The following is a 12,954-nucleotide window of genomic DNA, read 5'->3' as shown; positions in this document are numbered from 1 at the left end:
ACTGGTGTTACCATTTTACAAGTACAAGAAGCTGTCCTTTTGTGTCTCTTTGCTCTACCCAGCTTATATTCTATTTCTCCTATGTATATGTTGAACCATTTCTGGTTAGTTCAACCGTGAAACATGGTTAGAAAACTCCAGAAAGAGCATCTCCTTACTTACATGTAGCTCACCATGGGCTTTCTTCCTAGAGTTCCAGATTTCTTATGTCATTGTTTTGTTTGGAGAATTTTCTTTAGGGTAAGTAAGTCTCTAGGTGAAAAAAATGTCAATTATCTTCATTTGGGAATGAGTTGATTTTCTCTTTATTCCCTAAGGAAATTTTGTGTTTAAAGGTTTTGGTTGGTGGCTTTTATTTAAGCACTTGAAAACCATGCCACTTCCTTCTGCCCGCGGTGATGAGAAATATACCTGTGTTGAGCATATTTTTTGAGAAGTTCAAGCTTGTGACATTTGTACCTTTTTAAAATTTGTAACTATTCTATGTAACTTTTTAAAAAAGAGACCATGCCTTCTGCATCCTGTGACACGCTCCTGGATGATATAGAAGATATTGTGACGCAGGAAGATTCAAAGCCACAGGATAGGCATTTTGCCAGAAAGCACGTTGTTCCAAAGGTGCGAAAGCGAAATACCCAGAAGTATTTGCAAGAGGAAAATAGTCCACCTAGTGATAGGTGAGCCTTTTTTCATTACAATTAATTTTTTTTTGTTTGTTTGTTTTACTGAGAGGAGAACTTGGCACTACTGGGCTGTGTTATACATGTCTCCTTTTCAGATTTTTTACTTCCATAGGAAATATGTGTATTTACATCTTTATTGAATTGTTTTATATCTACCAAGATATTTGAGTAAAAGAGAAAAAAGATACCAAATTCAAAGTTCCTTAAAGGCATAGCCTAGTAATAGTGTTTAGTGCAAAGATGTAGATACCGTTGATCTCTTTGATGTTAACACAGCTGTAGATAACTCTTACTTCCAAGTTAATTTTTTAAGTGTTATTTTTGATTCTTTTGGGGCTGTAATGTAATGGGTTTCCAATATTTGTTAGTAATTTAGTTAAATACTAATGGATTAGCTTACTGAACAAAGACGGGCAAAATCCTCCTGTGTCATTTACTGCTTTTGAAAAACCTGTGGGAGGGTCAACTGTGAGTCTATTCTGACTTGGCGGAGCCTAACAACAGTAACAATGGATTAACCAGGGAGCTCTGGCGGCCTAAAGGTCAGAATATACTTCAATCATGAAGGTACATGGTTCAAATTCACCAGTTGCTCCATAGGAGAAGTATGGGCATTCTCCTCTGGTGTGATTTACTGCATCAAACAACTTGCTTGAGGGCTAGCTGTGAATTTATTCTGCCTCAGCTGCACACAACAACAATAACAACAGCAACAGATTAGCTGCTTTAGAACAAGGTACTGGATGTTGTTGTTGTTATGTACTATCAAGTTGCCTATGACTCATAGTGACCCTTTGTACAACAGCCCTAAACCCTGCTCTATACTGTGCCAACCTTATTGTCTCCAACACACCTACCCCCATAACCCCAGTCACTGAATCAATCCACCTCATCAAGGGTCTTCCTCTCCTACGCTGTCCCTCTACTCTCCCAAACATAATGTCTCTCTCCAAGGATGTTAGATGAGTCCTCAGAATCCTTGCCTCCAAGGAGCAGCCTGTTTAACCCTCTCCATGATGAACCTGTTTAGCAGTCCATGGTATTCAATACTCTTCTTCAGTACCACAGCTCAAAAGCATCAATTCTCCATGATCCCTATTTATTGTCCTGCTCTCTGATGCATAATAAGTGATTGCAATCACCATGGCCTGTATCAGGTGCACTTTAGTGTGCAGACTTACATCGTTACACTTCAGGACTTTGGAGAGGTCTCTGACTTTCCCAGCACAGTTGTTGTTGTTGTTATGTGCCATCATGTCGTTTGCGACTTATAGTGACCCTATGTACAACAGCCCTAAACTCTGCTCTGTCCTGTGCCAGTCGCACCATCTCCAATACACCCATTCCGATTACCCCAGTCACTGAAATCAATCCACCTCATAGAGGGCCTTCGCCTTCTGTGCTGTCCTTCCACACTACCAAGCATGATGTCCCTTTCCAAGGACCAGTGTCTCCTTAAAACATGCCCAAAGTATGTTAGACGAAGCCTCAGAGTCCTTGCCTCCAAGGAGCCCCCCGATTTACCCCTTTCCAGGATGAGTCTGTTTTGTCGCCAGAGAGACACCATTGCTCTTTAGTGTTTTGGAGAAGTCCCTAACAGCAGGCTTTCCCATTTAATTTCCTGGCTGGTGCCAAGAGTGTTGATTGTGGAGCCAAGCAAACTAAAACTGTGAACAATCTCAAGCTCTTCACCATTCATTATGATGCTGCCAGTTGGCCGAATGGTGAGAATCTTTGTTTTCTGGATATTGAGCCTCAATCCATACTGAAGGCTCCAGTCCCTGACCTTCCACCTCAAGCACTTCAGATCTTCCTCAGTTTAAGCAGGCAGGGTTGTGTCATCTGCATAACGCAGATTGTTGATGAGTCTTCCTCCAACCTGATGCCACAGCTTTCTACCAGCTTTTGCAGTCAGAGATCGATCGAACATGCAGTCAAGATGCATTAATAATAATGGGTTACTGGAATGCAAAAGTTGGAAGCAGAGAAGAAGGGTCAGTAGTTGGAAGACATGAGCTTGGTGACAGAAATGAAGCTGGAGATAGGATGATAGAATTTTGCACAATAATTTATTCATTGCAAATACATTTTATAATAAACATAAACACAGGCCATACACATGGATTTCACCTGATTGTATGCATAGGAATCTGATTGATTACATCTGTTGAAGAACTGCTGGAGCTGTTCAGTATCAGCTGTGTAAACTAGGCCAGGTGCTTATTGTAGAATAGACCACTCATATGCAAGTTCAAGCTGAAGCTAAGGAAAATTAACACAGAAACTAAAATAAGACTTTGAGTCTGTCCCGCCTGAATTTCAAAACTATCTCAGGAACAGGTTTGAGGCCTTGAGTTGAACACTAATGAGGGAAGACCAGATGAGTTATGGGAGGATATCAAGAATATAATCCAGGAAGAGTGCAAAAGGTCATTACAAAGACAGAGGAGGAAAAAAGGACTAAAATGGATATCAGAAGAGACTCTTGAGTATTGCACTAGAGCACCTAGAAGCCAAAGCAAAGGAAAGAAAACTAAATATTAGGGAGCTGAATAGAAGGTTTCAAAGGGTGGTGCGGGAAGACGAAGTAAAGTATTCTGATGAAGTGTGCAAAGAGCTGGAGTCAGAAAATCAAAGGGGCTGAACTTGCTCAGCATTTCTTAAGCTCAAGGAATTGAAGAACAAATTCAAACCTTGCTATACTTAAGGATGCTTTGGGCAGAGTACTAAATGACCCAAGAAGTATTAAAAGAAGATGGTAAAGAGTATACAGAGTCATTGTACCATAAGGTACTGGATACCACAACATTATTGCCGTTGTGGGTTTTTACAATTTGATGAGACTTTAACCTCTCCATAAAGAGTTATGTAGTTGTATAGTTTTAATAGACTATATTTTTTAGTGCATTGTTCTACATGATAGTACTCTTGATTATTTTGTGTGGAAGATTAAATATTAAAAATATATGAAATTAAAATGTGCTTATATTTTAATGATTATAATTTTTTTTGGTAATGATTATAATTTTACTAGATTTGTCCTGGACATACTCTTCAGTAATTTCTATTTATTTAATTATTAGAACAGTTCAGGTTGAAAGTTTTTCACCCCCAAAACTATTATTTTTTTAGAAATCTACTTTTTTCTGCTTCTGTAGGAGTTCTTAGAGTAGTAGTTTCTCATTTGATGAAGTTATTGATACCTGTAAAGCTTAAAGTCGATAAAGTCTACTCTTGGTCTATAGGAGTTTGTTTCTGAAGGTGTGAGCTTAATTGCTCTTTCTCTGTTTTGCTACCAAAATAATTTCCTCTGCTGTTTTTATTTATACCTTTCTAATTGTTGAACTTAGTAGTTTGTTAGTTTTTAGATGCTGTAGTGTTAGCTCTGACTTCTGTGTACAAAACGGAGCCTAAATGTGATTAAGAGAGAAGGAGCGTTTTGTTCTGCTTTTTAAATATACAGAGTATTAGAATTCTGATGTTATTTATCTTGATTTTGGATGTTTAATCTAATATTAGTTTATATAGATTAAGTATGTGCATTTACTGAATAATTCATGAATGAATTACTTTGAGTATCTTTTTTGCTTAATGTGCCCTGAAATTAACTAGTGATTTTCATTTTTAAAAGTCATTTAATGAGACTCATTCTTTTTAAAAAATGATTCTTTAACAGCACTATTCCAGGCATACAGAAAATTTGGATACGAACATGGGGCTGTTCACATAATAATTCAGATGGAGAATATATGGCCGGACAGCTTGCTGCTTATGGATATAAAATTACAGGTAATGAGATACCTTGGATTGATTGCATTTTTTTGGTGTTACCTTTGTTAAGTATAATACATACTTGCTTCAGTAATTACACAGCGTTTTAGTGTAATGAAAAGATTTTTTAAGCAAAATAAAATGGCTATTATATATTGCTTAGCTAAGTATGAATACCATATATTTAAAAAAGTTTGAAAGAAATTTTACTTTGAAATAAGTTCAGCCCTAAAGAAATAAAAATAGTACTGAGAGTTGTGTATACACATCACCTAGTTTCCACTGTTGTTACTGTCTTACATAATTAGTAATAAACCATGGGTTAACATTAGTGCAATACATTACTATAAAAAAACTAAAGTGCACACCTGGCTTGAGTTTTACAAATTTTCCTGCAAATACCTTTCTTCTGTTTAAGAATTCAATTTAGGAACCCATGCTATATTTAGTTATCTCTTCCTTAGAGTTCTCCAGCCTGTGACATTACCTTAGTTTTTTCTTGTCTCTTACAGCCTTTTACACTTTTGAAGAAAGTTTTATTTTGTGCTGGAATATCCCTCAGTTCAGGCTTATCTGATATTTCCTCACATTTTTTATTAGATTATTCATTTTTAGAAAGAAAAAAACAATAGTATTATGTCCTCTTATGCTATCATGGGATGGGGGTATGAGTCTTGCCATTAGAATATCTTATTACTGGTAAACCTTGTTTTCAAGCTTTACCTTAGTACATGCAATTACTTTTCCTCCTTATCATAATTAATAAATGCTCTATTTCCCCCCTGTATCTTTCATCAACTAATTTTAATACCTTGTCAGTAGGCCTTGTCTCCAACAACTTAGTGTCATGTGTGCTTAATGGTGATTATTAGTACAATTTTTTTGGTAAGGAAGGAAACATTGCCTTTTTTTCCTCCCATTTCTTTTATTTATATCAGTATAATCTCTTTGATAGTAGCTTTATTATATGGGTTTTTATCTGTGCAGTCACATTTTGTTGCTCAGATAGTCCCACCACTGGCTGTTAGGACCTCACTTCTGTGTCTTTTTATCAAGCCCCCCACATCTTTGGTTGAGCACTCTCTGATTATCTGACTTCATAAGATGCCCTAAGCTTACTTTGTATTCGCTCTGTTGCAACAATGGAAGCAGCCTCTTCTCTGCTGATTCTTTCATTAGGAGAAGTTGTTTAGGAATCAGATCTGGGCATGAGGTGTGCTGGCAGTCATTGTGAGGTACTTCACACACACACATACACACACACACACACACACAGAGAGCTGGCAGTCATTGTGAGGTGCTTCACACACACACACACACACACACACACACACACACACATTCCCACCCTCTCTTTCTGTATGCCACTGTGTGCTTCTCTATAGGTAACAGTTACTATAATTTGAGTGGTTTATAACAGCTACCAGTCCAGTGCTTTACCTTTACTATCTTTTTGTATGAGGAAATATTGACAACTGATTATAGATGAGGAAAGGAGAGATCATATCTTACCTTAAATCATATATTACTCAAACAGTGCTCATGGTTACCTTTTTATGTTTATTTGGCACAATCTAACTACAAGACTAAGGACCAAGTGGAATTAGCCAATTATTTTTTTCCTTCAGTTGTTTTTTAGTAACATAAAGATCTTTTTTTAATAATTGTGTGGTTTTGATCAGTTATACTAACAACTATAATAACACTCTTTGTATAGCAAAATCAGTCTTACTAGTGAGTTTATTCATAATTCTTGGTATGTTTTGATTTGAGTTTGGACATCCTTATTCAGTCTGAGTTACAAAAATAGCCTTTATTTTCCTAAAACAGTAAAATATAGAATCAGATACTTTTCAGATGATACTTAATATTTACACATTTGCTTTTCAACCATAAGCATTTTGTGTTTAGACTTCTAACAATATTTTATACAAAATAATGGTCACAGTGTTTTAGTTTTACATGCCTGTCTTTAATTTCTTAATTGAAAATATTGAAAGGAAGAATTCAGAATTAATCACTAAAATGGAAAATGGATTTTTCTTATTAATGCAGTATTTTCTTTTATGTATTTGATTACTTTGTTACATTTGTATTTTATTTATTATTGTCTTCACTTTAGCAATTTATGTTGTTGTGTACCATTGAGTCAGAATTGACCCATAGCTGACCTTCCAGTGGGTTTTCAGAGGAAGTTAATCTCATAGGAGAAGATTGCCCATTTTTCTCCCGTTGAGTAGCTGGTGGATTTGAAGCATGTGCCTTCAGGATTATGGCACAGTTTTTGCCACTAGGCCACCAGAGCTCCCTAGCTATACTCAGTTTTTAATTTCAGTCTAACTTGGATACTACAGACTATGGGAGATGTTTGTTATTTGTCTAGGTGTGTATTTCCTCCTAAAAACAACAAAACAACTGTCACTAAGTCATTTGGGTTTCTGAGGCTACAAATCTTTATGAATGAATCTGATCTTTCTTCAGTGCGACTGGTGAATTTGAAAATCTCAACTTTGATAAGCAGGCCAACAAAGTACTGGACCATGCTATCTGGTGCTATAATATTTTTAAGTGAATGCATATTTGATATAACATATGTCGTCACAGTTTGGTTTTTTAACATTTTGTGTCTACGTAAAAGTTTACATACTTCCAAAAAAAGTTTACATACTAAATTACTCCTTCAGTCAATAATTCACCCACGTATTGTTCCCTGACATTGCTGGCAGTCTCTACAGTATGGATCTGCAGCCCTTCCTTTTCCTAGTTGGGTTATTAATTTCTAATCGTCTGCTTTCTCTGCCTTTTCATCTTTGGTTTTGGATACATGCTTTTGTTTCTCATATGGTTGATTGTTTTAAGGAGCACATCTTTTTCAAGTATTACTTGTTTTATAAGTTTGTCTATTAAGTGATTGAGAAAGGTGGCGGCTCAGAGTTTGCTCACTTTCAAGTTAGAAGAATGTCTTAGGAAGATAGACCCTGGGGCCCCTTTAGTTTTTCTCAACACCACTACGTTTTGGACTGGTTATGTTCCCTACATTTTTTCCATATACTCTTAATTAGAACCGTTTATCATAGTCCTGGTCAGAGCAGTTGGTGGTGATAATCAGCTACCATGTAGTTCTGTCTTAGGCTAGAGGAGGCTGTGATTCTTGTGGGTCATTAGCTCTTTGGAATAGTTGCTGTGTTAGTCGTTAGTCTTAGGTTTTCATATTTTTTCTTTGGTCCAAGCAGGAAAAGCTCTGGTGGCATGATCTGTAGAGTGTTGTGCTGCTAACCCAATAGGAAAATGATGGAAAATCACCTTCCATGCTATTTACAGTCTCTGAAAACTTCGTGTGTGTCAGCTTTCAGTTGATTTCAATTCAATGGCAATGGGTTATGTTCAAAAGATATTTTATTTTTATAATGTATATGTGCGTGCGCTTGCACACACACACACACACACACACACACACAGCCTTTCCAAATCTGTATGTAGAAATATCTGCAACCATACTTATATGTGTATGTGGTGTACTTCCATACAACGTTCCTCTGTTCGGTTACATATTTATGTATGTATTGGCTCATAATTTATATTATTACTGTTGTTGATTGTGTAAAGTGCTTAAGTAATTGTCCTTTATTCTTACATACTTCTCAGTGTCTTTCTTGGCCTTGGTCATGTTGTGCTGATGTTTCTCGTAGTGCCTTTCCCTTCACTGTAATGCATACTTGTTTACTGGATGTGAAGAGGATAAAGCTTCACCTCACATACTTTAGGCCTATTGCTAGGAGAGGCTATTCCTTAGAGAGGAGCGTCATGTTTGGGAAGGTGGAGGGATGGCAAAAGAGAGGAAGACTCTCTATGAGATAGATTAACTGCAGTAGTGAGCTCAAGTGTGTCAGAGGTTGTGAGGAGGGCACAGAACAGGACAGGATTCATATGTGTTGATCATAGGGTCGTTGTGAGTCGTACTTGGCTCGATGGCATCTAACAGCAACTGCATAGTTGGTGATTGTCCCCTTTCCCAATCCCTCATAACCATCGTGGAATGTTTCTTTCTGTATGTAAACCTATTCTCAATTTCTTGTAATAGTGGTTTCGTGCAATTCTTGTCCTTTTGTTGACTTATTTCACCTGGCATAATGTCCTCTTGATGTGTCCATGCTACATGCATTTCATGTTTCCTCATATTCCATTGTATGTATATGCCTCAATTTAGCCATCTATCTTTTTATAGGTACTTGGGTTCTTTCTGTGTTTTGGTATTGTGAATAATGCTATACTGAGCTAAAGTGTGCTTATAACTGTCTGTGTCATAGCTTTTGATTTCCTTGATATATGTACCTTAGAGTGGAATTGCTCACAGTATTTCTGCTTCTAGTTTCTCAAGGAGGTTGTTATAGTGCTTAATGATTTCTTTGTATATAGTTTATTAGGGAACATTTCTGAATATGTTATATATTAGGGTATATGGTATGGAGCAGTCTGAGCATATGGAAATGAACTGTACTTGGATTTCAAGAGACTGCAATATATTGGTTTTTAACAAAGGAAGAAATCTACCTCTTTTATGTTAAATCTTGAAAGTTATTTCAATAAGCTTTTAAGTTCTTAAATCTATTCTTTCTTTATCCCCCCTTGGCAGGGGAAGTAGAACCGATATTAAAAGAGAACTCAGAATTTGTATTTTAGCCCTCCTTTGTGATAATAATGTCAAATTAGAATATAGCTGGTGGCCTAGTGGGTATGGAATTGTATTGCCAACCCAAAGGCAGTCAATTTGAATCAACTCATTGCTCCAAGGTAGAAAGACGTTCTTCCAGTGTACTTTACAGCCTCTGCAAAGCCGCTGGAAGTTGGTTCTGACTCACCAGCACATAACAACAACATGTTTGGATTAAGGAATTAAAATCTCAATTTAGAAATGTTAGTGTAGCACCACAACAAGATAAAAGTAAACAACCAAGTTGCAAAATGGGCACAGGAAATGAACAGACATTTCACCGAAGAAGACATTCAGATGGAGAACAAACACATGAAGAAGTGTTCAAAATCCCTAGCTCTGAGATGCATATCAAAACAATTGAGATACCATCTCACCCCAGTAAGAAGAGCAAAATTCAACAGAGCAGCAAATAATAAATGCTGGTGAGGTTGTGGAGAAACTGGTTGGTGGGAGTGTAAAATGGTGTAACTACTGCGGAAGGCAGTGTGACGCTTTCTCAAAAAATTGGAAATAGAAATAACATTTGACTCAGTAATTCCACTACTGGGAATATACCCTAAAGAAACCAGAACTGCCACCAGAGCAGTTATATGCACACCCATGTTTGTTGTAGCTCACAATAGCAAAGAGTTGGAAACAACCCAAGTGCCCAAGAACAAACGAATGGATGGGGAAGCTGTGGTATATTCACACAATGGAATATTATGTAGCACTGAAAAACAAGGAACTCATAAAATATTATACAAAATGGGTGACCATGGAGGACGTTATGCTCAATAAAATACTCACAAAAGGGCAAATACTGCATAATGTCACTACACTATTATAAAACAGGACTGACATGGGGGTTCAGGGGAAATTAAGAAAAGAGGATATAAATAATGTACACGGCATTGAAATAGATGAGAGAGAGAAATGTATAAAAGAAATATATGATTAGATATTATTGGTATGACGAGTCCAGAATAAGAGCTCCATAGCAAAGTGGACTTCAGGTGAGGGTGTACTGTGTAACAATGAAAGAATTTTTTTTTCCAAAGAGAAAAATGAACTAGGTGGTGGGGCGGCAGGAAGGCAAATGTGCAACAATGAATGAATGGAAATCCAAGTTATCTGTAAACTTTCATTAAAATCTCAATAATAAAAAAGTGTGAAAAAACCCCATTGGTTTATTTGGTATAGGAGTATTACAGTTAAATGACTAAGCTAAACATGATGTATTTTTTGTACCTGACCATTTAATCTTTTTCTGTTTTAATTGTGATTTGAATGAGAGTTTACAAAGCAAATCGGCTATCCATTCAACTGATGATACACATTTTGTTTTAAACCATTGTTGTTGTTACATGCCATCGAGTTGCAGTTCATAGTGACCCTGTGTACAACAGAACTTTTCTGTCTCTGACACACCTACTCCCATTACTGCAGTCACTGAGACAATTCATCTCATTGAAGGTCTTCCTCTCTTGTATTGACCCTCCATCCTCCCAAGTGTGATATCCCTCCTTGCAACATGTCCAAAAGCATGTTAGATGAAACTTCAGATTCCTTGTCTCCAAGGAGCAGCCTGATTTTATCCTCTCCAGATGAACCTGTTTGTTCTCCTAGCAATCCATGGTATATTCAGTACTCTTCTCCAGCACCACAGCTCAAAGACATCAATTCTCCTTCTATCATCCCTCGTCATTGTCCAGCTTTCTGATGCATAGCAAGTAATTATGAAGACCATGGCCTGGATCAAGTGCAACTGAATCTCTAAACTGACATCGTTGCTCTTATATACTACTGAGTACTGAAGAGCTCTCTGACAGTAGATTTTCCCAATGCAAACCATCTTTGATTTCCTGACTGCTGGTACCAAGATTATTGATTGTGGAGGCAAGCAAATGGAAACTGTTAACAATCTTAATTTTTTCACTGTCTGTCATGATGCTGCCAATGGTACCAATGTGAGAATCTTTGTTTTCTTGATGTTGAGCTTCAATCCATATTGAAGGTTGCAGTCCTTGACCTTCTGGAGCAAGCGCTTCAGGTCCTCCTCAGTGTCAGAAATCATGGTTGTGTCATCTGCATAATGTAGATTGTTGATGAGTCTTCCTTCAGTCTTGATGCCACATTCCTCCTCATAGAGCCCAGTCTTCTGGATGATCTGTTCTGCATATAGATTGAAAAAGTACTGAGATAGGATGCATTCATGATGTACACCCTTCGCAGTTTTGAGCCATGTAGTTACTTCGTTGCTCTGTTCTGGCTACTGCCTCCTGGTCCAAGTATAGGTTTGGCATAAGCACAAAGTGTTCTGGGATTCCTATTCTTCTCAGAGTTAGCCACAGTTTAATACCTATTATATAACCACATTCTTCTCACTTCTGTGTAATTCTTATCTCCTTATTCTATCTTACCCTTGCCTGCCTTCGGGGCTTTTGCTTGGCCATTAATGCTCTGTGTGGTTGGTTATTTCAAGTAGTGAGTGCCTGCTTCTTGGTGGTATTTACTTTATAGGCCTTTCTGTTATTTGAGTTAAAGATGAGCCATAAGATAACCATTTAATTTGAAGTAGCTTTAATTTTTTTTTTAAATTTAAAATAAAATTTTTATTTTTTTACTGGTTTACATACAAAGTTCGTCACCAGATCTTTCCCCTTTCCTTTACCCTCCCTCCCTCATCAAATTGTGTGACCCTACGGTTAACCTCCCACACCCATCACCCCTCTCTGATTTTTTGTGTCTGCAGTTAAGGTAGCTGGAGACCAGAGGGGGTTAGCTTTAATGCCTAAAAAAGCCAACTTTTAGGCTGACACCACAGACACAATCTATGACAGGTTTTTGAAGTCTAATTAGAATTACTATTGTTAGGTGCTGTTGAGTCAAATATGACTCATAGAGACTCTATGAACAACAGACCTCATCCTTGTCCTCCTTATGTCATCCTCACACACGCTGACACATTCGAGCCTATTGCTGCAGTCACTGTGTCAAACCATCTCATTGAGGGTTTTTCTTTTACTCACTCTCCACCTTTCCATGCATCATGTCCCACTGAATAACTTCTCTTTGCAGTATGTCCAGAATTTGAGAGATGAAGCTTCTCCATCTTTGCCTCCAAAGAGCATTCTGGCTGCACTTCTCCCAAGGCATAACTATTTGTTCTTTTGACAGTCCATGGAATATTCAGTACTCTTCTCTAGCACCACAGTTCAAAGACATCAATTCTCCTTCTATCATCCTTACTTATTTTCCAGCCCTCAGATGTGTAGCAAGTGATTGAAAGGACCACGGCCTGAAAGAAGCAACTTTAGTTTTCAGACAGACATTACTGGCCTTTAGTATTTTGGACCGATTTCCTGATAGCTGACTTGTCCAGTGAAATGCATCTCTTGAACTCCAGATTGCTGGTACCAAGGGTGTTGAATGTTGATCCAAGCAAGATGAGATCACTGACAACTTCAATCCTTTCTCCATCTATCTTGATGTTGCCTATAGCAAGACCATAAGTTTATAGTTAAATCCTGGTGTTATTCTAAGGCTGAGACGTTAAACATAGATAAGATTAATTAAAGAGGAACAAAGCCTTTCATACATTAGAATAAAAATTGTACTGCATCTTTCTTGATCTGTAAAATATCTTCCTATGTGAGCATTTTAAACAAATTTTATAAGCTTTTACTTTTTATATGTATTCTGTTAGCTAGTTGTGGTCTTTGTTCTCTTGACAGTCATTCATTCTCCCTTTTGCTTTCTGGTTCTTGTATTTTTTTTTTTTAAATTTTTATTATTTTTTTTGTG

At 37.2% G+C, this 12,954-nt stretch overlaps 1 protein-coding gene across 1 annotated transcript in view; it reads left to right on the top strand.

The window, feature by feature from the left end:
* Positions 1-500: 500 nt before the first annotated feature.
* Positions 501-12,954, top strand: part of CDKAL1 (CDK5 regulatory subunit associated protein 1-like 1) — an 886,114-nt gene continuing 873,660 nt past the window's right edge. The window contains exons 1-2 of the mRNA XM_006888658.1: positions 501-677; positions 4,360-4,472. Of these exons, the coding sequence (XP_006888720.1) occupies positions 508-677; positions 4,360-4,472 (283 nt within the window). The 5' untranslated portion in view covers positions 501-507. The remainder of the gene's footprint in view (positions 678-4,359; positions 4,473-12,954) is intronic.

This window comes from Elephantulus edwardii, unplaced genomic scaffold, assembly GCF_000299155.1.
Source record: "Elephantulus edwardii isolate Elephantulus edwardi_28Jun2011 unplaced genomic scaffold, EleEdw1.0 scaffold00070, whole genome shotgun sequence".
Classification (NCBI taxonomy): Eukaryota; Metazoa; Chordata; class Mammalia; order Macroscelidea; family Macroscelididae; genus Elephantulus; species Elephantulus edwardii.
This window is presented reverse-complemented; position numbering and strand designations above follow the sequence as displayed.